Raw genomic sequence first — 23,842 nt, forward strand, 5'->3', positions numbered from 1 at the left:
ATATTTGTGAATACTATCTACTATATGGATCCTATAAGAAATGTATTGGATTCCTGAATTACTATATTCTTCTAGGAGATACTTACATCAGTATCCTATAGAAAGACCTACAGAGATGTCCTATAGTTTAGTATTGCCCATGATACCAAGATGTTGTCTTGTACTGTTAACGCTGCGCAATAGGACTTTTAGAGTAAATGTTATTTCTAATGAATTAAACCGTGTAGGCCACAGGGTACAAATATTTATATTGGCTTCCCCTTTGCAGTATTCGATAAATTAACGAATAACAGACACGGAGGTAGAGGCTGTAGACAACGTTCAGGTTGTCTGAACTGCACACATCACCAAGTCCTCACGTGGAACGTCCGCGACCAGCCAATCGCCGCTGCGGTGACGTAGAGACCAGCCAATCGCCTCTCGGGTGACGGCCTTGCTCTCGCTGCGAGTTTAAAAGGCGAGGGTGGAAAAGTGGGGGGACGGGCGGAGGGGGGGTCAGGAGTTGAAACAATCCTCCATCAGAAAGTTCTGTGTAAACACGGCATGCGACCTCTCGCCCTCTGGGTGACCTTCCGCGAGGTTGTTTCCTTCAAGTGTCCCTGTGGACTCCGCTGTCCACGTACCCATTCCTGCAGAGGGGTGTGAAGACACGCGCTTCCCAGGCTGCGATCGGATCTCGCCGGTTTTATGTGAAGTTAATGTCACTGGGCTTGGCTGCGGAGTCCATTTAGAATCTAACCGGACTCGGTCTGTATTCCCGCTTCTAATGCAGAAATCTGCAGAAAAAAATCCTAGAAACATCTGGAGTGATCAATAAACTCCGAAAGCGGACCTGGAAGAGCACCTTTGTGACGCCATGTCACCGATTAGTCGCGATCGATTAGCGCGGCGCTGCTCCCAGCAGCACGGCCGGCAGCGGCAGGCGTCCTCTCCCAGGCTGCTCGCTGGTTACCTGCGGGGGTCCGGCTCGCGGGGGAGATTCCCGGCAGCGAACGTGCAGGATGTTGCGTTGGGCTTTTTTTCCACGCGCCGGGCCGCGTCCCTCGGGGCCAGCTCTGGAACTCCATCCTCGAGGAAAGCCCTGCTTCCGCCCCCGAGGCTCCCGGGACAGCTTGATTGATATAGGGCGGCGCGGGGCCGCCGGGCAGCTCTCAGCACACGGCCAGCCGGCGCGCAGCCCGAGTGCGGACAGCGCAGACCGACTGGCAGAGGGAGAGAGAGAGAGAGGGAGGGAAGGGAGAACTTGCACGCTGTCCAAAAAAAAAAGAAAAAAGGGGGAAGGGGGCGCAACATCGCAGTAAAATATTAACCTTGAAAGACTCCACTGCGTTACCATAGTTTTCTGCACCGGTGCATATATATTAGCTTATATTCATAAATATATATGCATGTATTTGTCTACGCATTGATAAAAAAAAAGATTAATGTGCCTTTTCCTCACTATTAAGAGAAGTTACCCGCGAGGCAGATAAAGAAGACAGAAAGCAAGTTTTCTATTTGGCTTAAAAGCCAAACATTTTTTTTTTAAAAAAAAGGCATTGCATCAACGGGCTTTTGAACTCTCTAGGATGTTTTAAAAAGTCGCGTATTTCGACTGAAACCTCCAGCCGGTCTCCTGTGGGACGGGAGAAGTGGGAGAAAGGAAGAAGAGGAAGAGGCTGCAGTCGCCGGAGCCACGCAGTGGACAGTCGTGATTTAGGGACCTTCCCTGTCATCGTGCTCAAGGCGGCAGGAGGTCGGGTGCGAACGCTGGTCCCGAGAGAGCGCCAGCGCGCGGAGAACTCTTCCAGAGAGGAGCCGAGTCGCCCCTCATGGGAAATAGCTGGGCCAATGGACCACGAGACGAGGAGCATCTGAAGGAGCATGCCGATTCGGATATGGGGATACCCAGTGAGTAGCTCCAAGTGCGCACGCTTCTTCCCCCCCCCCGGGGGCTTTGCCCCGTGCCGTTTTGGGGTGCTCGCGCCGCCGCAGCTCCTCACCCGCGAGAAGGCTGCCCTGGTGTGCGTGCGTGCGAGAGCGAGTGTTGAGGGTGTGCGCGCCCCCGCCAGCCCGTGTGCGAGTGCGAGCGAGTGAGCGCGTCTCTCTCTGGCTCGCTGGGCCGGCGGGGCGGGCAGGGCAGGGCAGGGCAGGGGGGAACGGTGAGTGTCAGCCGGCAGGTGAGGGGGGTGGGGGGGTTGCCAAAAACAACACTCTGGGAAGCCGGAGAAGTGAGTCCGGCGGGTGGAAGCCGTGGCCGACCCGCTGCGCAGCGCTGTCCCGGCGCAGGTAAGGCGGTCCGAGCTGTCACTGACGGCAGCGGCGGCACCGGGTTCCTCTCTGAACTTACTTCTTCTGTCAACCAGGGCTCTCGGACCGCGGTGTCTGTGTGAGCGGCGTGGGGTTCTTTTTTTGTGTTTACCTGTGAGGTTGTTAGGGAGACAAACGCGAGCGTGTGGCGCCAACCGACATTTTCTGCCGTTAGACCGCGCTGACACCCCAACACGGCCACTCGCGCCTGACTCCTCGCTCCTCGGGTGTCTCCCCGCGGCTGGGCGGGGGTCGGGGGTCGGGGGTTGTCCATGACGGCTCTGGAAAGCCACGCCGGGGAGGAACCGGGTCCGAACGCGGGCGCCTGTCTGGTCTCTCGACTCCGGCTCTTCTAAAGGCGGGAAATGTTTGCCGGTTCGACTTCAAAATCCAGAACTTTCTCCTCACGAGGATTCCCCGGGGGAGTGGGCTCGAGGTCTGGCGGCTGTGAAGAGAGGCTGCCGCGAGCTGTCCGGAGCACGTGAGCGAGGGTTGTACAGAAGCGCGAGCCAGCATTAAACTGTCTCTGTTAATGAGCATTTTCACGCGCATTAGTGACTTCAGCATCTATCTGTGGCTTTCGGCTCCTTTAATGTGGTGCTGAATCAAGTGTATTTGGCGTTTAATCGAGAGTTGTATTATAAACTGGACGATATTTTAAAAAAAAATCAAATTAATTAGTCTCAAAAACGTGCACAAAACGTCTCCTTTTAATCGTGTTACCATTATTTGACAAAAACATTTAATTTAAATGTTCTTATCAGACGTAATGACTGTAGCGTATTTATCACCTATCTACATCATGGCTAGTACTGATACGGATTTTCCGGGAAGAATGAATTTACCCACACGTGCGGTGGAACAATGCCAGAGACAGACGGGGCTGGCCTGTGTTTATTTATTTAAAGGTGGAGACTAGGTGCATATTGAGACAATATGTCAGCCTACGTCACAAAATGACGATCCGCAATTTTTAAAATACTGTATCAGAATCCGGAAAAAAAACACCCATCATCATTATCAATCAATTATCATCAGTAAAGACCCGTGTTGTACTTGAGATGGTCTTGGACTTGATACGGATGATAATTTTAAAGCTTAAACATCAATTTTCTCTTCTCCTGGAGACGGTTCTGAAGTTCGACACTAACTTAAAATCTCGCGGAAGCTGAGAGGGCTGGTCGGTACCGGCAATATCCCGATGGGTCTGTTGCGCGTAACGGGTCAGGGGTCCCGGCCCGGCGCGTCAGGAGGCGTGAGAAACGTGCAGCGCGAGTCTGTGAGAGGGAACATCGCGCTTCGGCCTTGATCTCTACAATACAGTCAGACAGCGTGCCAGTGTGTCAGTCAGCGTGTCTGACAGTGATTATGTCTGTAATTCAGTATGACCGAGAGTCAGGGTGTCGATCAGTGTGTCAGACAGCGTGCCAGTGTGTCAGTCAGCGTGTCAGGTATTGTGTCTGTAATTCAGTATGACCGAGAGTCAGGGTGTCGATCAGTGTGTCAGACAGCGTGCCAGTGTGTCAGTCAGCGTGTCAGGTATTGTGTCTGTAATTCAGTATGACCGAGAGTCAGGGTGTCGATCAGTGTGTCAGACAGCGTGCCAGTGTGTCAGTCAGCGTGTCAGGTATTGTGTCTGTAATTCAGTATGACCGAGAGTCAGGGTGTCGATCAGTGTGTCAGACAGCGTGCCAGTGTGTCAGTCAGCGTGTCAGGTATTGTGTCTGTAATTCAGTATGACCGAGAGTCAGGGTGTCGATCAGTGTGTCAGACAGCGTGCCAGTCAGTCAGTTTAAGTCAGTGAGTGTCAGTGCTGAGTGTCTCTGTCAATCAGTGCATCCGTGAAGATGCCAAGAATTAAGTGTGTGGATAAGTGAACCAGTGTGTTGGCGTGTTAGTCAGCATTCCAGTGTGTAAATCAGTTAGTCAGGAGTTCAAAGTGTTGATCAATGAGCCAGGAATTAAGAGTGTCAATCAGTGTGTCAGTGTGTCGATCAGTGAGTCAGGAATTAAGAGTGTCAATCAGTGTGTCAGTGTGTCGATCAGTGAGTCAGGAATTAAGAGTGTCAATCAGTGTGTCAGCGTGTCGATCAGTGAGTCAGGAATTAAGAGTGTCAATCAGTGTGTCAGTGTGTCGATCAGTGAGTCAGGAATTAAGAGTGTCAATCAGTGTGTCAGGAATTAAGAGTGTCAATCAGTGTGTCAGCGTGTCGATCAGTGAGTCAGGAATTAAGAGTGTCAATCAGTGTGTCAGTGTGTCGATCAGTGAGTCAGGAATTAAGAGTGTCAATCAGTGTGTCAGCGTGTCGATCAGTGAGTCAGGAATTAAGAGTGTCAATCAGTGTGTCAGCGTGTCGATCAGTGAGTCAGGAATTAAGAGTGTCGATCAGTGAGTCAGGAATTAAGAGTGTCAATCAGTGTGTCAGCGTGTCGATCAGTGAGTCAGGAATTAAGAGTGTCAATCAGTGTGTCAGTGTGTCGATCAGTGAGTCAGGAATTAAGAGTGTCAATCAGTGTGTCAGCGTGTCGATCAGTGAGTCAGGAATTAAGAGTGTCAATCAGTGTGTCAGCGTGTCGATCAGTGAGTCAGGAATTAAGAGTGTCAATCAGTGTGTCGATCAGTGAGCTAATCAGTCGGCAGGTCAGTCCATCAGTTGGATTATTTGGCATGTCTACGTGTGAGCCAGTCTGTCACGCATGTCACTTTGTCACGGAGAGACCAAGCTCTGTGTCTTGTGCCGCTGGGAATATGAAAGACCTTTAATCACAGCTGGCAGAGCAGTTCCTAGAAACGGCCTCACTCGCTCCATGGAGCCATGATCCCAAGGCTTTGGAAGGAAGTCAGTTTGAAGATCCACGGATCCATTTCATTCATACTGTATATATTTCATGAATAAGCTCATGTTGAGTCTGCAATCTCAGCTTCGCATCAGCAGTGTGACTCAGGGGTTCTCCACGTGCACAGGCTGCTGATCTGTCCTTTTTTTCTGGCTCCTAAAAGAAAGAATATTTGCTGAGTCACTGAATGCCTGTTCAGCGAATGGACTAGTTAATGTGGAACAGCATCACCTTATGACTCAGCAAAAGGGGGGGAAGTAGGACAAGGTTTTTATTTTCAGACTGAACTTTTCAGCAGTTCACACAAGCCCGAGAGAGAGGAGAGAGAGTGTGTGTGTGTTTGGCTCTGGGAAACCGCCTGTGTGCGAGTGGGATGTAACCCTTTAGAGTCCAAATGATCAATGACACTCAAATGTCTTTTGGGATCCCAAAAGTTAAATCTGTATTAAATTGATTTAGCTCACAGTAAAGACCTATTTCACTATACATTTACTGTAGTCCCTATTGTAACAGGACTGTAGCTCCTGTACTGGGACTGTAGCTCCTATTGGAACAGGACTGTTCTCCTGTACTGGGACTGTAGCTCCTATTGTAACAGGACTGTTCTCCTGTACTGGGACTGTAGCTCCTATTGTAACAGGACCGTTCTCCTGTACTGGGACTGTAGCCCCTATTGGAACAGGACTGATCTCCTGAACTGGGACTGTAGCTCTTATTGTAACAAGACTGTTCTCCTGTACTGGGACTGTAGCCCCTAATGGAACAGGACTGTCCTCCTTTACTGGGACTGTAGCCCCTATTGGAACAGGACTGTTCTCCTGTACTGGGACTGTAGCCCCTATTGTAACAGGACTGTCCGCCTGTACTGGGACTGTAGCCCCTATTGGAACAGGACTGATCTCCTGAACTGGGACTGTAGCTCCTATTGTAACAAGACTGTTCTCCTGTACTGGGACTGTAGCCCCTATTGTAACAGGACTGTCCGCCTGTACTGGGACTGTAGCCCCTAATGGAACAGGACTGTCCTCCTTTACTGGGACTGTAGCCCCTATTGGAACAGGACTGTTCTCCTGTACTGGGACTGTAGCTCCTATTGTAACAGGACTGTTCTCCTGTACTGGGACTGTAGCCCCTATTGTAACAGGACTGTTCTCCTGTACTGGGACTGTAGCCCCTAATGGAACAGGACTGTCCTCCTTTACTGGGACTGTAGCCCCTATTGGAACAGGACTGTTCTCCTGTACTGGGACTGTAGCCCCTATTGTAACAGGACTGTCCTCCTGTACTGGGACTGTAGCCCCTATTGGAACAGGACTGTTCTCCTGTACTGGGACTGTAGCCCCTATTGTAACAGGACTGTCCTCCTGTACTGGGACTGTAGCCCCTATTGGAACAGGACTGTTCTCCTGTACTGGGACTGTAGCTCCTATTGTAACAGGACTGTTCTCCTGTACTGGGACTGTAGCCCCTATTGTAACAGGACTGTTCTCCTGTATTGGGACTGTAGCCCCTAATGGAACAGGACTGTCCTCCTGTACTGGGACTGTAGCCCCTATTGGAACAGGACTGTTCTCCTGTACTGGGACTGTAGCCACCATTGAAACAGGACTGTTCTCCTGTACTGGGACTGTAGCCCCTATTGGAACAGGACTGTTCTCCTGTACTGGGACTGTAGCCCCTATTGTAACAGGACTGTCCGCCTGTACTGGGACTGTAGCTCCTATTGTAACAGGACTGTTCTCCTGTACTGGGACTGTAGCTCCTATTGTAACAGGACTGTTCTCCTGTACTGGGACTGTAGCTCCTATTGTAACAGGACTGTTCTCCTGAACTGGGACTGTAGCTCCTATTGTAACAAGACTGTTCTCCTGTACTGGGACTGTAGCCCCTAATGGAACAGGACTGTCCTCCTGTACTGGGACTGTAGCCCCTATTGGAACAGGACTGTTCTCATGTACTGGGACTGTAGCCCCTATTGTAACAGGACTGTTCTCCTGTACTGGGACTGTAGCTCCTATTGTAACGGGACTGTTCTCCTGTACTGGGACTGTAGCTCCTATTGTAACAGGACTGTTCTCCTGAACTGGGACTGTAGCTCCTATTGTAACAAGACTGTTCTCCTGTACTGGGACTGTAGCCCCTAATGGAACAGGACTGTCCTCCTGTACTGGGACTGTAGCCCCTATTGGAACAGGACTGTTCTCATGTACTGGGACTGTAGCTCCTATTGTAACAGGACTGTTCTCCTGTACTGGGACTGTAGCCCCTATTGTAACAGGACTGTTCTCCTGTACTGGGACTGTAGCCCCTATTGTAACAGGACTGTTCTCCTGTACTGGGACTGTAGCCCCTATTGTAACAGGACTGTTCTCCTGTACTGGGACTGTAGCTCCTATTGTAACAGGACTGTTCTCCTGCACTGGGACTGTAGCCCCTATTGTAAGGACTGCAATGTCCTCACTCCCCTGTTCTCCGGACAGTGCTGGGAAAATGCTGTTGTGCATTCTGCACACTTCTGTCTGGCAGGTGCTCTGGCTGTCCGGGACACCTGGGCAAGATCCAGGAATAACCCAGAGGGGGGAAAGTAAATAAAGCCAGCGGCGTGTGCCACCACTCCTGGATTGCTGCCCGACATCCAGCTGGCAGAGACTGTGGGCAGCTGACTCCACTTTGGAGTATAAATAGCAGTACTATCTAGTTTTTGCTACGCTGTGTAAATATCACCTCTCTCCTCTCTCCCTCTGGTACTGCGTAGTGCGTAGAGCTACAGTGCTAGACACTGCTGGGTTTGTGGCTTACCTGTTTTAAGCTCGGTGTTTCAGGTGTAGCATTTTTGCATAACATGTAACTTGTGAAGTAGTGGTTCTCCTTCATGTGAAACTTAATTGGATAGTATATAAGCCAGGTCTGCTGATTATACACTGTAATTCCAAACAGACGTCATGGACTCCTAACGAGTAGTATCAGTCTATCGGGGACAGAGTACATTCAGAGTTACAGTGTGTGGGAAGAACATGTTGTTGCTATGAATTATGGGAATGGTAATATTAACGAGCCCTAGCAATATCGCAGCACTGGAAGGCAGATCCCCAGAAGAGATCCGTTTTCTAATCCTGCTTCTGCCTGTCCGCAGCCGCAAACAGCTGTGTCGCACACAAGTCTCATCAGCATGACGCAGCTAACTCAGACCAGTGGAACAGATGACACATGTAAATTACAGGAGGAGAACTCTCAAGGTTACAGTGCAGTCATTATGACTTAGGCGAATGAATATTAATTAGTTCTCACCATTTCATGAAAGAGAGATGGGACTGTTCCTTGTGATCCCCTGTGAGAGCAAAACAGTGGCCTGTGCCTGCTGCCCATAACTTTGACTTGTTGAATTATTTTGATTTTTCTTAGACTTATTATAAGTCAGCTTAGGTGGTTCTGCCTCACTGGCAAAGTGCAACAACTGGAACTCATTAATATTAACTTTGATCCACACAGTATTCAGAAAAACTGATACTGTGAAGTTACAAATGATCACACTGAGTGTATTTACAGTATCTAGAGACCTGATGGTGATGAGTGTGAATGTGAAGATACAGATGATCAGACTGAGTGTCTTTACAGTCTCTACAGATCTGATGGTGATGAGTGTGAATGTGAAGATACAGATGAGCTGGACTGAGTGACTTTACAGTCTCTACAGATCTGATGGTGATGAGTGTGAATGTGAAGATACAGATGAGCTGGACTGAGTGTCTTTACAGTCTCTACAGATCTGATGGTGATGAGTGTGAGTGTGAAGATACAGGTGAGCTGGACTGAGTGTCTTTACAGTCTCTACAGATCTGATGGTGATGAGTGTGAATGTGAAGATACAGATGAGCTGGACTGAGTGTCTTTACAGTCTCTACAGATCTGATGGTGATGAGTGTGAATGTGAAGATACAGATGATCAGACTGAGTGTCTTTACAGTCTCTACAGATCTGATGGTGATGAGTGTGAGTGTGAAGATACAGATGAGCTGGACTGAGTGTCTTTACAGTCTCTACAGATCTGATGGTGATGAGTGTGAGTGTGAAGATACAGGTGAGCTGGACTGAGTGTCTTTACAGTCTCTACAGATCTGATGGTGATGAGTGTGAATGTGAAGATACAGATGAGCTGGACTGAGTGACTTTACAGTCTCTACAGATCTGATGGTGATGAGTGTGAATGTGAAGATACAGATGAGCTGGACTGAGTGTCTTTACAGTCTCTACAGATCTGATGGTGATGAGTGTGAATGTGAAGATACAGATGAGCTGGACTGAGTGTCTTTACAGTCTCTACAGATCTGATGGTGATGAGTGTGAGTGTGAAGATACAGATGAGCTGGACTGAGTGTCTTTACAGTCTCTACAGATCTGATGGTGATGAGTGTGAGTGTGAAGATACAGATGAGCTGGACTGAGTGTCTTTACAGTCTCTACAGATCTGATGGTGAGGAGTGTGAATGTGAAATTACAGCGCAGACAGCGAAACGCGCTCAGTCGGAGGTGTGACGCCTGCATCCTTGGAGACAGGGAGTCTGGAGCAGACGGGGTTAAAGACAGCAGCCGTCTGGTCACAAGCCTGCACACACAGATTCACACGCACATTCCCCGCCACGGATAAACAGCGCTGCTCGGAAGCATGACGCTGTTTGTATGCACAGACGGATGCAGGCACAGACGCCCTTTTGTGTTATGGGATTTCTGCTTCAGTCCATGCGGGGAGCCCGAGGAAGAGGGCGTTGTGCCGGGGCCAGGTGATTCAGGTGCCCAGGGTGTGCCATGTGGACAGGTAGGCACAGCGGATAACCTCCGGGTCCTCCCAGCTCTTCTCGGTCCGCCTTGAAGATGCTGAAGAACTCAGGCTTCTAGGGTTAGGTGTGTTGGATCCGAATGATGGCGACAGAGGGGCAGAATGTGCAGAGGGTGTTTGGCGTGACTTTCCTAGCTGAGGGAGTGGCAGTCTAGCTGCTCACACCCCCCCCCCCCCCCCCCCCCACTACAGCCAGGACTGAGCCAGGGAGCTCAGATGGTGGAGGGGGGCATTCGAGAGAGATAAGAGGTGGGAAGACCTGGTTATGAGACTTATATAGGCAGGCAAGCAGACGTGTGTGAGATTAGGATCTCCTAATCACCTTCCTCCACTCTGTATCAGTTTGTTCTCCCTGGTCGGTCCCCACACAGCTCAGTCTTGTCCAGGTTGGCGTAGGATGGGCCGTGTGTTAAAAGACACTGGGAATCAGCTACAAGAGGGAGTGGTTTCTGTCTGAACCAGAGGCCAGCTTGCAAAAAAATTTGAACACTTTAAGGTTCAAATAGGTTGAGCAATACTATAATACACGAAATTTCACAATCCACATTTTTACGAAAATGGAGAACTATCTACGAAACCTTTTCTGTGAATGTGCCAATCTCAGCATCAGAAATTCAGACTCCCAGCTGGTTTTGGAAAGACCATCGATCTGTATAAACTAGACAAACAGGAATTATGGGCAAATTCAAGGACAGGCATCTAGATAGACAGGAATTAATTAGCTCCTGGATCATGATGAGTATTAAGTCGTAGAGACATGGCCAACACTGTCAGTCCTTGACAGACGGACAGTTAGACAGATGGACAGAAGGACAGAAGGAGAGAGGAGTTAAGCAGACAGAATCTGTGTGCATGCACACACAGTATGCTCTGTATGTCTGTTGTGTGTGTTGTCTGTGTATTGTGCACCTGGTGGAAATGAAATCTAGAGATTTATTTCTGTTCTTTGACTCGGTCGTCAGGTGCAGTTTTGGGTTGTTTTGATATTCAAGATGTGTGTAGAGCCTGCATAGAGAAGCATCAAGCGATTGATCTAGCAGTGTATCGGTTACTTTATCAATCAATCAGACAAAGAAGGTACAAACCTTCTTCTGCAGGTGGTGAAATTGGCATGACTGTAATGTATAATTTCCACTCCTACCAGAATCAGAACAGCTTCTGATCCTACTGCAGGAGGAAACTCAACAGAGTTGCTGCCCAGTGTGTGATCACAGTTCCTATTATACTCTGAAGAACAGTCAGCGTCTCCAATAATAATATTTTGTAATTATTGCAAATGTTTTGCTAATAGTTATCGGTTTGACAATGCTAATTCAATGGTCATGCCAACCGTGTTCCACCCCAACCGCGTCTTTTCCCCTGTCTCAGTAATCCGCATTCTGTTCGGAGAAAAGGAGGGCATGATGCAGTTCTCACTCCAGCAAGTGGGTCAGACGCCAGGAATAATGGAGCTTTTCAGCTATTCAGTTCGAGAGTGAACAAAAAGGAGGAGTGTTTACTTGAAAATCATCTTTATACTGCTTGCAGCTAAGAAGGTGGTGTCATCCTGAGCTTCATTCAGAAAGAAACCTCTTTGTGTAGATCCAGTACAGGAACACAGCCCAGTCACAGGGCTCTAGACTCTCATAATCCCTGTGGAGTCCAGTACACTGACACAGCCCAGTCACAGGGCTCTAGACTCTCACAGTCCCTGTGGAGTCCAGTACACTGACACAGCCCAGTCACAGGGCTCTAGACTCTCACAGTCCCTGTGTAGTCCAGCACACTGACACAGCCCAGTCACAGGGCTCTACACTCTCACAGTCCCTGTGGAGTCCAGCACACTGACACAGCCCAGTCACAGGGCTCTACACTCTTACAGTCACTGTGGAGTCCAGTACACTGACACAGCCCAGTCACAGGGCTCTAGACTCTCACAGTCACTCTGGAGTCCAGCACACTGACACAGCCCAGTCACAGGGCTCTAGACTCTTACAGTCCCTGTGGAGTCCAGTACACTGACACAGCCCAGTCACAGGGCTCTAGACTCTCACAGTCACTCTGGAGTCCAGTACACTGACACAGCCCAGTCACAGGGCTCTAGACTCTCACAGTCCCTGTGGAGTCCAGTACACTGACACAGCCCAGTCACAGGGCTCTAGACTCTTACAGTCCCTGTGGAGTCCAGTACACTGACACAGCCCAGTCACAGGGCTCTAGACTCTTACAGTCCCTGTGGAGTCCAGCACACTGACACAGCCCAGTCACAGGGCTCTAGACTCTTACAGTCCCTGTGGAGTCCAGTACACTGACACAGCCCAGTCACAGGGCTCTAGACTCTTACAGTCACTGTGGAGTCCAGTACACTGACAGCCCAGTCACAGGGCTCTAGACTCTCACAGTCCCTGTGGAGTCCAGTACACTGACACAGCCCAGTCACAGGGCTCTAGACTCTTACAGTCCCTGTGGAGTCCAGCACACTGACACAGCCCAGTCACAGGGCTCTAGACTCTTACAGTCACTCTGGAGTCCAGCACACTGACACAGCCCAGTCACAGGGCTCTAGACTCTCACAGTCACTCTGGAGTCCAGTACAATGACACAGCCCAGTCACAGGGATCTAGACTCTTACAGTCCCTCTGGAGTCCAGCACACTGACACAGCCCAGTCACAGGGCTCTAGACTCTCATAGTCCCTGTGGAGTCCAGTACACTGACACAGCCCAGTCACAGGGCTCTAGACTCTCACAGTCCCTGTGGAGTCCAGTACACTGACACAGCCCAGTCACAGGGCTCTAGACTCTCACGGTCCCTGTGGAGTCCAGTACACTGACACAGCCCAGTCACAGGGCTCTAGACTCTCATAGTCCCTGTGGAGTCCAGTACACTGACACAGCCCAGTCACAGGGCTCTAGACTCTCACAGTCCCTGTGGAGTCCAGCACACTGACACAGCCCAGTCACAGGGCTCTAGACTCTCACAGTCACTGTGGAGTCCAGCACACTGACACAGCCCAGTCACAGGGCTCTAGACTCTTACAGTCCCTGTGGAGTCCAGTACACTGACACAGCCCAGTCACAGGGCTCTAGACTCTCACAGTCCCTGTGGAGTCCAGTACACTGACACAGCCCAGTCACAGGGCTCTAGACTCTCACAGTCCCTGTGGAGTCCAGTACACTGACACAGCCCAGTCACAGGGCTCTAGACTCTCACAGTCCCTGTGGAGTCCAGTACACTGACACAGCCCAGTCACAGGGCTCTAGACTCTCACAGTCCCTGTGGAGTCCAGCACACTGACACAGCCCAGTCACAGGGCTCTAGACTCTTACAGTCCCTGTGGAGTCCAGCACACTGACACAGCCCAGTCACAGGGCTCTACACTCTTACAGTCCCTGTGGAGTCCAGCACACTGACACAGCCCAGTCACAGGGCTCTAGACATTAAGAATGCTGCAGGAAACCAAGTCCAGTTGCCTTTTGCCGGCAGCCACATCCTGCTAACTCAGCTCCTACCCCTGTTTCTCCTGTCCTTTGCTCCAGGATTTTTTGCTGTGCTGTTGATGATTCTAGAGTACTCTCGCCTAGGACGCCCTGCCCTGCTACGCCCCATCTGTGACTCCCGCGTCCTGGACCGCTTCATCAGGGAGGCCCGCGACACGGAGAACGCCATGGTGGGCATCACCGGGCACCGGCCTGCCAGCAGGGTGGGAGGGCAACTGTTGGATTGGCTGCTGGACCCTGGGAGTTGAGGGGGCAGTTAGGGGCACAGGCACAGGACTAATATAGAACAGTCAGGGAGCACTGGGGTCAGGAGGTAGTTTTGGGGAACGTTGGGTCATAAGGAGGCAGTTAGGTTGCTACTCAGCCTTGGTCAAGGGGAGAGAGGGGCAGTTAGGATTTTGCTGGGTCCTGGGATAATAGGACGTGACGTGCCGGGGAAACCAGAGTGCTGCTTGGCATTGGATGGACAGTTAGGGCTTCTGGCTCATGAAGAGCACCGAGCTACAGCAGTAGAGGGGCAGAAAGGAACTGGAGTGAAATGGTCACGTGTTGTGACCTTTACTCTAATGAAGTCCAGGAGGCACTGGACTTCAAGGGACCAATCAGAAATGCACAATAATTCTGCCTGTAGGTCAGGCTGCCCTCAGCTGAGCTCTGCAGGATTTCTTGGCCTTCAAGTGTCCTCTTGCACAGGGAGATTTGAGCTAGTCTCTCTCTCTTTGTCTCTGTCCAGAGGACGTGCAAGGAGGGCTGTGGTTGGACGGAGCCCCTCGCTGTCCCCTTCACCAGCGTCAACTTCAACGAGTGGGAGAGCAAAGACGTGAGTTCGGATTTGACCTCTGTCCTCTTACCTTTGACCTCTGAGCCCCTCGGTTGCAAAGCTGTTCGCTGTGAGTCAGACCAGCCGAAGTGTCTGTCAGTTTACCTGTCAGAAATGCACAGTGCAATCAAGGTAAAAGCACAGTGCAGTGCAGTAAAGGATAGTAAATACAGTCAAATCAGGGTAGGAGTCCAGTATTACTTGGTCAAATAAAAATGTAGGCAGGTGTGGGAGAATTAAGTACTACTTAAAACCAGGAGAAACCATGGCAAAGCAAACACATAGTTGTTCAAGTCTCAAAATACTTTTCTTCTAGTTCTTAATCTACACTAAGATCCCCTGTGTCTTTCCAGGGCTGGAGTAGCACAGCAACAGCTGATACAGGTGTGTGTACTGACCCCTGTGTGTCTTTGGCAGAGCCGGGAGCAGGAGGAGGAGGTCCAGTCTGGGTTGAGGCTACTGACCCAGGCCATTTCCACAGCAAGAACCACTGTCACCAACACGGGCCTGCAGGAGCTCATAGACACCAGCTACAGCAACCTGTACAGTATAAGGCAGATACTGAAGAGCTTAAACATACAGGTGAGAGCACGCTGTCACTGGAGAGAGATGGGTACAGGTGAGAGGGCACTGTTACTGGACAGAGGGGTACAGGTGAGAGGGCACTGTCACTGGAGAGAGAGGGGTACAGGTGAGAGGGCACTGTCACTGGAGAGAGAGGGGTACAGGTGAGAGGGCACTGTCACTGGACAGAGGGGTACAGGTGAGAGGGCACTGTTACTGGACAGAGGGGTACAGGTGAGAGGGCACTGTCACTGGAGAGAGAGGGGTACAGGTGAGAGGGCACTGTCACTGGAGAGAGGGGTACAGGTGAGAGGGCACTGTCCCTGGAGAGATGGGTACAGGTGAGAGGGCACTGTCACTGGAGAGAGATGGGTACAGGTGAGAGGGCACTGTTACTGGACAGAGGGGTACAGGTGAGAGGGCACTGTCACTGGAGAGAGAGGGGTACAGGTGAGAGGGCACTGTTACTGGACAGAGGGGTACAGGTGAGAGGGCACTGTCACTGGAGAGAGAGGGGTACAGGTGAGAGGGCACTGTCACTGGACAGAGGGGTACAGGTGAGAGGGCACTGTTACTGGACAGAGGGGTACAGGTGAGAGGGCACTGTCACTGGAGAGAGAGGGGTACAGGTGAGAGGGCACTGTCCCTGGAGAGATGGGTACAGGTGAGAGAGCACTGTCACTGGAGAGAGAGGGGTACAGGTGACAGGGCATTGTCTTGGAGAGAGAGAGGTACAGGTGAGAGGGCACTGTCACTGGAGAGAGAGGGGTACAGGTGAGAGGGCACTGTCCCTGGAGAGATGGGTACAGGTGAAAGGGCACTGTGGCAATGTCCTTTCTGCGCCATTCTGACCTCTGTAGGTGAGCTCTAACCAGTGTCCTATAAACTGCTACATTTTATGGTCTCGTGGCATTGTCCACATTAGGGCTACAGTGAATTAATTTGGTCATTGACATCCCTTTTAAAAGGCTATATCTTTAAGTGCAGTGCTGCTGCTTGTAGTCCACACCTCTTCCATCTGCTGTAGAGGTTTGTAAGTAGACGTGCAATTGTAAAAAGCAGTATATTGTTTCCAGACTCAAAGGAATGGATGTGTTTAGTAGGGCTGCCTCTGACAGGAGCCTGTTAGCTCTGGGTCTGTCAGTGACATTGAGTCCTGATACCTGCTTTGTGCTTTGGGCTATGTACACAGTCTGCAGACACACTCTCTTCACACCAGCTGAATCAGTCAGTTTTTAAAACAGAGGAGTGAGGAATGGAGAGACAAGAGAGAGGGACAAAGAAAAGACAAAGACTGACAGACAGAGAGAGGGACAGGAGAGAGAGAGACTGACAGAGACTGAGAGAGGAAGAGAGAGACAGGAGAGAGAGACAGACAGACTTAAGGGAGAGAGATAGTGAAAGGGAAGAGGCTGATAGAGGGAGAGACTGGAGAGAGAGACAGAGAAGGGACAGAAACTGAGGGAGAGACAAAGAAGGAGGAAAAAGAGACACAGGGAAGAGACAGAAGGGGAACATTTGTGTATTATTGTTTGGTGCTTGTTACTATTGTTTACTGCACATGTTTGCTTTGGCAACATCGAAGCACAGTGGCCATGCCAATAACTCTCCTTTGAGTCGAAATGTGAGAGGGGGGAGAAGAGAGACAGGCTCTGTTCCTGCTCGCAGTCACGTATCCCGGGATGGTCAGGGGTCTCGCTGCGCTCTCCAGCCTGGACGGCCCAACAGGAAGTTCTGTGATAACAGCAGGGAGCGCTGTTTGTGTTGGGCGACTCTCCCAGTGCACCACAGCTCAGAGAACAGGGCCCAGGAGAGCGAGGGGACTGTCAGAGGGAGTGTGAGAGAGTGATCATGTGTTTGACACTGAGAGTGTGGGTGTGGCTCTGAGACTGAGTGTGAGTGTGTGAAAGAGACATAGGGAGACTACTTTTACCCCAACTAGTTCAATGGGTTTTACTGCACTGTATTGTGTGTTTACCTGATTTCACTAGACTTTACTACACTTTACTGCACTTTTACCCCATTTCACTGTGCTTTACTGCACTGTATTGTGTTTTTACATGATTTCACTGTGCTTTACAGCACTGTACTGCTCTTTTACCCCAATTTCACTGTGCTTTACAGAACTGTACTGCACTTTTACCCCAATTTCATTGTGCTTTACTGCACTGCACTGTGCTTTGCCTGATTTCACTGGCATTTACTGCACTGTACTGCATTTTTACCCTGATCTCACTGGGCTGTACTGCACTGTATTGTGCTTTTACCCTGATTTCACTGGGCGTTACTGCACTGTACTGTGTTTTTAACCTGATTTCACTTTGCTTTACAGCACTGTACTGCACTTTTACTCTGTTTTCACTGCGCTTTACAGCACTGTACTGTGCTTTTACTCCAATTTTGTTGTGCTTTACTGCACTGTAGTGTGGTTTTACCCTGATCCACTGGGCTTTACAGCACTGTACTGCTCTTTTACCCTGATTTCACTGTGCTTTACTCCACTGTACTGTGCTTTCATGTTGTCTCACTGGGCTTCACTGCAGTGTATGGTGCTTTTATAATGATTTTACTGGGCTTTGCTGCACTGAACTGCACTGCTTTAACTGAGTGCAATGCAGCGAACCAGTACAGGCGGATTCCTTGACGGTGAAGTGAGCTGGGTTTCCCGGAGAGGTGTACGTGCAGGGAGCGCAGCAGAGCACAGAGCGCACAGTGAACAGGGTGTACCGAGACAGTCACTCATTAACTCCTCAGCTCTGTTTCTCCCTGCCTGGCTCAGCAAACGTTTTCCCAGGAACTGCAGGCCAATTTCCTCAAAACCCTGGGCTCTAACAAAAAGTGATACAGATTGTGTTTCTGTCTCCATGCCATTCCCTGTGTCCCTTTGATGTTGTCTCAATGGCTCCAGGAATCTTTGTGCAGACAGGTCAGATCCTGGATAGCAGTGGGGGAGGGGGTGGGATTGTGAAATTGCAAATACAGCAAGGCCCTGCACAAAACCCGTTAACCCCCTCAACTCCGAACCCACAATTCCCAGATCCCTGACTTGCAAAAGGTCTATCTGTAAGCCTTGGGAAGACACTGAAACACCTTGTGTATCCCAGATGACACTGGCAGAGCTGCTGCGTGGACAGCCATAACAGTTCATGAGAGTGAGAACCGGAACAGTGAGAGCATCAGGAGAGGAGGCCATCTGTCCGTCTGTCCATCCAAGTCTTTGTCTGTCCGTTTAGGTGTCTGTCCATCCAAGTGTACTGTCTGTCCTTTCAACTCTTCTGTCTACTTAAGTTTTAGAGGAGTTTGAGCTGCAGTGCACAATCTTTGTCTGCAATATCCCTGTGCAGACCACAAGAACCAGACAGAATTCCTTTCCTCTTCCTGTGTCAGTCTGCCCATGCAGGCTGCTGGTGCAGCACAGGGCCTGTCACTCTCCTCCCCATTGTGTGTGGAACAGCATGTGTGCAGCAGCTGTAATGCAGCTGGTGTTGCAGAGATGCAGTAGTAATGCAGCCGGCATTGCAGAGAAGCAGCAGTAATGCAGCTGGGGTTGCAGAGAAGCAGCAGTAATGCAGCCGGCATTGCAGAGAAGCAGCAGTAATGCAGCTGGTGTTGCAGAGAGGCAGCAGTGACACAGCCGGTGTCACAGAGCTACAGCAGTAAATCAGCCAATGTAACAGATCTGCAGCAGTAACGCAACTGACGTCACAGAGCTGCAGCAGTAATGCAGTCGAGTCACAGCACTGCCGCAGTAACACAGCTGGTGTCACAGTTCTGCAGTAGTAACCCTGCTGGTGTTGCAGCTCTGCAGCAGTAACTCAGATGGCGTCGAAGAGCTGTAGCAGTATTGCAGCCGATATCATAGAAATGCAGCAGTAACGCAGCCGGCATCACAGAGCTGCAGCAGCAATGCAGCCTGTGTTACAACGCTGCAGCAATAATGTAGTCGGTGTTGCAGAGCTGTCAGGTGAAAGATTCGCAAGCAGATGCAACCGTGCCATTGGAAAGCCCGAAAGCAAAAAGCGATCCATTAAGTTAAGACTTATGTTCCTGTGAATGACCGTCGGCCATCAGCCCGGCCGTGACCTTCAGCGGGGCACGGTAGTGTGCAAGGAGGTTAGTTATTCATGGAGAGTCGCTACTCTCTCTGCTGGTTATAATAACAAACGCACGCACGTCTCACTTCTCTCTCACTCAGCAAATAACGTGATCCCTTTCCAAGAGAGAGTCTCGTTTCCGAGGAGAGCTCAGAGTAAAGGTGATGTCTCTCTCTCACTCCGTCTGGTTTTGTCTTCACCAAAGCCCCATTCTGTGCTAGGAGGCCAGCACCTGCTGAACAGTTTCACAGGTTGTAGATCTGCCTTAAAATCTAAATATAAAACTTTCCTTGGACTGTGATAAAACGCAGTATTTTACTGCACATGAATGTAGACAGCATTTCACCAACTTAATGAATTTAAGAAAGAAGGTGCATGTACTCAGTAGACATCTTTGGGGTTGTAGCCCTCCTGCACCTTATAGGAGCTCGTTACCCATCTGCTGGGCTACAGGTTCAGGAAAAGGATAGATTGGAGATTGGATTCAGGTTTTTAAAATCCTGGAAGGCACTGACACAAGTCAGGCCAGACTCGGGGGGGACCTAGGTTTGTCAGCGGATACAAACGGGAAGTTCGTTAGATGCTTCCCTGACTGAGCAGAATGTGGTGGGAGTGCGTGGCAGGCTTCCCAACCAAGTGAGTTGAAGATGATACCCTGGCTTCCTTCAAGAACAGGCTGGAAGAGATCCTCTAGTTAGGACAAGAGGAGAGTCTTTCAGCAAAGGGTGGTGAGAGTGTGGAACTCGTTGCCCTGCTGTGTTGTTAAAACTGAAATTTTGGGGTCTTTCATGAATGTAGCCAGGATGGACTGGTAGTCCTCAGTCCAGGTAAAATGTGCATTGTCATCGTTCAGGTTGTTACCTGGGGGTCTATACATGGGTTCACGTTTCCCCTACCCCTGGCGTTGATGCTGCCTTCAGAGTGGTTTTCTAGTGAGTGCTGAATTGCACACTGTTTTCTCCAGATCACCGTGAATGCCATTATAGGAGACTATAATATCAATCACTAATTAATCGAAAATCTACTGCGACTGTGTTCTAGCTATAGCTGAACTGCAATGAAAATGGTAAAAAGACCCATGTAGTTCTCGCAGTTCTCCGACGTTGACCCCTCCCAATTCTCTGTTTTTCCAGGAGGGTGAGTCGTCGGCCTCAGTGATGCCAGGGGAAATGTGGCAAGTGTCCAGCCTGGCAGAGCTGTTCCGGGTTCACACCAACTTCCTGCGAGGCAAGGTCCGCCTGCTGCTCAGCCAAGCGAAGGCGTGTCAGAAGAATGGAAGCTGATTGGCCAGAGCAGGGGTGGGGCAGGGTTTCAGGAGCAATACCTGATTGGCTGAAATGAGGGGTGTGGAGCAGAAAGATGGCAGCTGATTGGCCAAAACCAAGGAAGAGAGGTATGAAGACATGGCTTTGGCCTAGGACCTAGGGAAGAGACCATTAGGAGTGGAAAGAGTTTGTGAGACATGGATTCTTATCTCTTGATTGAGGCTTGGTAACCAGACAGAGAAGAAACTGGAGCACTGATGAACTTACTACAAAAGGGCTGATCCAAACACCGCTGCCCCACGTATCTATCATGAGACTGTCGGTAGTTCCGTCAGTCTGGGCTAAAGAGGCAAGCTTTAATCCTGCAGTGCTTTCTACACACAGCTGTTTCATCTCTTCCACATCTGTGATTCCTGATTTCCTGGGTTTGGGCACGATGCAGTTTTCCCTTTTGCCACCTCCAGACTGGATCGACAGACAGGCTCATTCCGGTGGTGGGAAGTGCAGAGCAGCTGGACTCCGCTGGGGGGGAGGAGGGGGGGGCGGGGAGTCGTCGTCTCAAGAGCGCCTGTGTGGCAGTCGTCATCGTTGGCCCCCCCACGTCTCTGGCTGAGCCAGTTCACCCTCCACCATCGATCGCGAACGTGAGAAGAGAAAAGACGTCTTTTGCTTCCTCGACTGGGAATCGCCCAGTGTTAACCCACACAGCGCACTGCTCTGGCAGCCCACACGCCAGCAGGGGGAGCCGATGAGCGGCGCAAGCAGGCCTGTCGCAGGGCTGTCCTCCTTCGTCCCGCTCCGCGAGAGCTAGCAGCCGCTGGAGAGTTCGGCAGGCGGCCAGCAGCAGGCGCTGTGGCGACAGCCCGGTCAGCTCGAGCCCACCTGACTCCCCGAGATCCTGCACAGAGTGTGAAGGCAAAGCCGGGCTGGAACCAAAGACGTGACGGATAACATTCACTACGCTTAATGACATTAGCGAATGTATTTCCTAGATCAGGGGATTTCATGCTACAGTCTGCAGATATACAGGATGTGAGTGTGGATTCTATATGCCGCACAACCCTGAGCCAGGCTCCTCCTCTCTTCCCCCTCCTTCTCCAGCTCGTCCACGGCCCAATCCCTCCAGAGGTGCGTTCAGAGGAGCCTCTGCCGGCCAGATCCTACCTGAGCGCGGGATTCCTCAGAGGAGGGTGGTTTTATCAATCGAACTGTCGGGCAGGTGGGCGAGCTGCGCTTGAGGAGTCAAAGCAGGGTCTCGGCCCCCCTTTCTCTCAATGTTGTCCGTCCAGTATGCCACCCCTGCAGCTAAAGCATGTTCCCGCCAGACATGGCCTTCCCAGTCTGGCGCTGGGAGAGGGAGAGCAGTGTGGAAATTCACAGCCAGGCCCCAGGGATCCCCTGGAGAGACGGAGGCGAACCTGAGGCAGGGACACTCGGGCCGCGCGCTCCGAATGACCAATCCCGGCAGGACAAACGCTCATCCCCATCGCCTAGCTTCCTTCCCGCCCCTCTCCCGGCCATGAGAAACCACAGTCATCGGAATTCTGGAGTTTGCGTGTTCCTGTCCATATTCTGTTTTTATTATCCCTTTCCGGATGCGTTGCGGGTCTTAAGTTATGTTGTACAGATTCTCTGATACAGGTTCTTTGTTTTTTCACAGAGCTATTTGCTATTTAAATAAAAAATATTATTCTTAGATAAAACGGAAAAAAAACCCAAAATGCCAGGTGTCGATAGCATTCTTCTGCATTCCTGGGGCATGACGGCATTTCCTCGTCTCGCTGGTGACTTCTGTCCTCATGGGAACGGCGGGACCCAGAGTCCTTCCAAATATCCGCCAGGGTATTCCTGCAGGAATCCCGGTGGCAGCCCCCGGAGAAACATGTGGGAAAGGAAGAAAGAATTCCTGGAAACTTCCATCACTATCAGATCTAACGATAACAGGAGTGAAGCTACAGATGAGCTGGACTGAGTGTCTTTACAGATCCGATGGTGATGAGTGTGAATGTGAAGATACAGATGATCAGACTGAGTGTCTTTACAGTCTCTACAGCTCTGATGGTGATGAGTGTGAATGTGAAGATACAGATGATCAGACTGAGTGTCTTTACAGTCTCTACAGATCTGATGGTGATGAGTGTGAGTGTGAAGATACAGATGAGCTGGAATGAGTGTCTTTACAGTCTCTACAGATCTGATGGTGATGAGTGTGAATGTGAAGATACAGATGAGCTTGACTGAGTGTCTTTACAGTCTCTACAGATCTGATGGTGATGAGTGTGAATGTGAAGATACAGATGAGCTTGACTGAGTGTCTTCACCCGTGTACTGCAGTAAGCTCAGCTGCAGGTGTGAGCATACTGGACACTAAGTGCACTGTGTGAAACTACATTCTCGCACGAAACGAAATACCAAGCACCTAATATGCTCTTGACAAGGGGATTATGGGTACTGAACTGACCCAGTAAGTATTCTAGTTTTGCATTTTTATGTCACTAAAAAGGAGTTAAGACCAGCTTTGCTCTGCAGATGCGCTTTATTCAGGCTACAGCAGGGCCCTCCAAGAGAGAGTTGGAGACGTGACCCCCTCCCTCCATAAGGCAAGTTAAATCATTTGAACAGGAACAATCTTCTGTGAACCACAACCAGGGGCACCGCAGCCTAGAGGACAGAGAGAGAAAAACAATCAGGTCTGACGTAGAGCGTACTCCGAGCACAGCGCTTCCTGCTGGGGGTCATACTAGAGCCTGAATTTGGCCTTGGGTCAGCACCTGGGGGGGCACAGTAGAGCCTCAAACCTCTCTACTGTCAGCCCCTGGGCCCCCCCCACAATGAAGCCTCAACCTGCCCACAGGTCATCCCCTGGGCCCCCATAATGGAGCCTCAACCTGCCCACTGGTCAGTCCCTGGGGGGCCCCAGTGGAGCCTCAACCTGCCCACAGGTCAGCCCCTGGGGGGGGCCCAGTGGAGCCTCCCTGGTTGTACATTTTAGAGAGATGGGTGCTTGTTGGCTGCCATCTCGTTATTCCACTGTCGTTGACAGGCATTAAACTTTCTTACACAGCACTCTCATGCATCGGTATCGGGGACGGGACTTGTTTTAAAAAGAATACCAGCCTGAAATGCTGGACAGCTCAGGGAGCCTGGGTCCCACACAACCCAACCTCTTTGTGAAGGGGTCAGGCCATTCCCAGCAGGAGACACCCTCCACCAGCCCCCCGTTCGAGTAGGCAGGTCCAGCACACTGCTGTCCACAGTGCAGATCTGACACCCCCTCAGTCCAGCAGGGCCAAGAACCGAGCCTTCGCTCCAGGAGGCCCGCTGGACCCCCTTTCCAGAACCCTGCTCGGGCAGGAAAGCCCAGTGCCCTGCTTGCTTCTGTTGGATCTTAATTTTTTGGTGCTTTTTAGACAGAAGCATAATAGCTCCCCTTGCTGGACAGAATTATCCATTGCAAACATTCCAAAATATAACTGCTGCCCTTCAGGTGCCCTCTAGCAGATCTCTAAATTAATTAGAAATTCGCTAGTTAGAAAACATGCAACTGTCTTTCAGCTCTGACAGGAGATTAAAGTTTCCACTAAAGAATTAATGTAAGTGTAACTTTCCTAAGGCTGGGAACGGAGCTGTGAAAGAGTGGACTCCCCTGCCACCTAGTGG

General features: G+C 50.6%; 1 protein-coding gene across 1 annotated transcript; it reads left to right on the forward strand.

Annotated features, from left to right (window-relative positions):
• Nucleotides 1–1,811: 1,811 nt before the first annotated feature.
• epoa (erythropoietin a) lies at nucleotides 1,812–21,780 on the forward strand. Its single transcript, XM_088910112.1, has 5 exons — nucleotides 1,812–1,890; nucleotides 13,479–13,609; nucleotides 14,173–14,259; nucleotides 14,677–14,841; nucleotides 20,051–21,780. Exons 1-5 carry the CDS (start codon nucleotides 1,812–1,814, stop codon nucleotides 20,198–20,200), a joined length of 612 nt encoding a protein of 203 aa, XP_088766238.1. The 3' UTR covers nucleotides 20,201–21,780.
• The last annotated feature ends 2,062 nt before the right edge of the window (nucleotides 21,781–23,842 follow it).

Source organism: Atractosteus spatula, chromosome 3, assembly GCF_055471065.1.
Source record: "Atractosteus spatula isolate fAtrSpa1 chromosome 3, fAtrSpa1.hap1, whole genome shotgun sequence".
Classification (NCBI taxonomy): domain Eukaryota; kingdom Metazoa; phylum Chordata; class Actinopteri; order Semionotiformes; family Lepisosteidae; genus Atractosteus; species Atractosteus spatula.

Excerpts from the sequence above, each read along its gene's own strand:
- epoa (XM_088910112.1), top strand. The coding sequence starts at position 1,812 with ATGGGAAATAGCTGGGCCAATGGACCACGAGACGAGGAGCATCTGAAG. Across the intron at positions 13,610-14,172 it reads GCGACACGGAGAACGCCATG|AGGACGTGCAAGGAGGGCTG; the intron begins GTGGGCATCACC and ends GTCTCTGTCCAG. Across the intron at positions 14,260-14,676 it reads ACGAGTGGGAGAGCAAAGAC|AGCCGGGAGCAGGAGGAGGA; the intron begins GTGAGTTCGGAT and ends TGTCTTTGGCAG.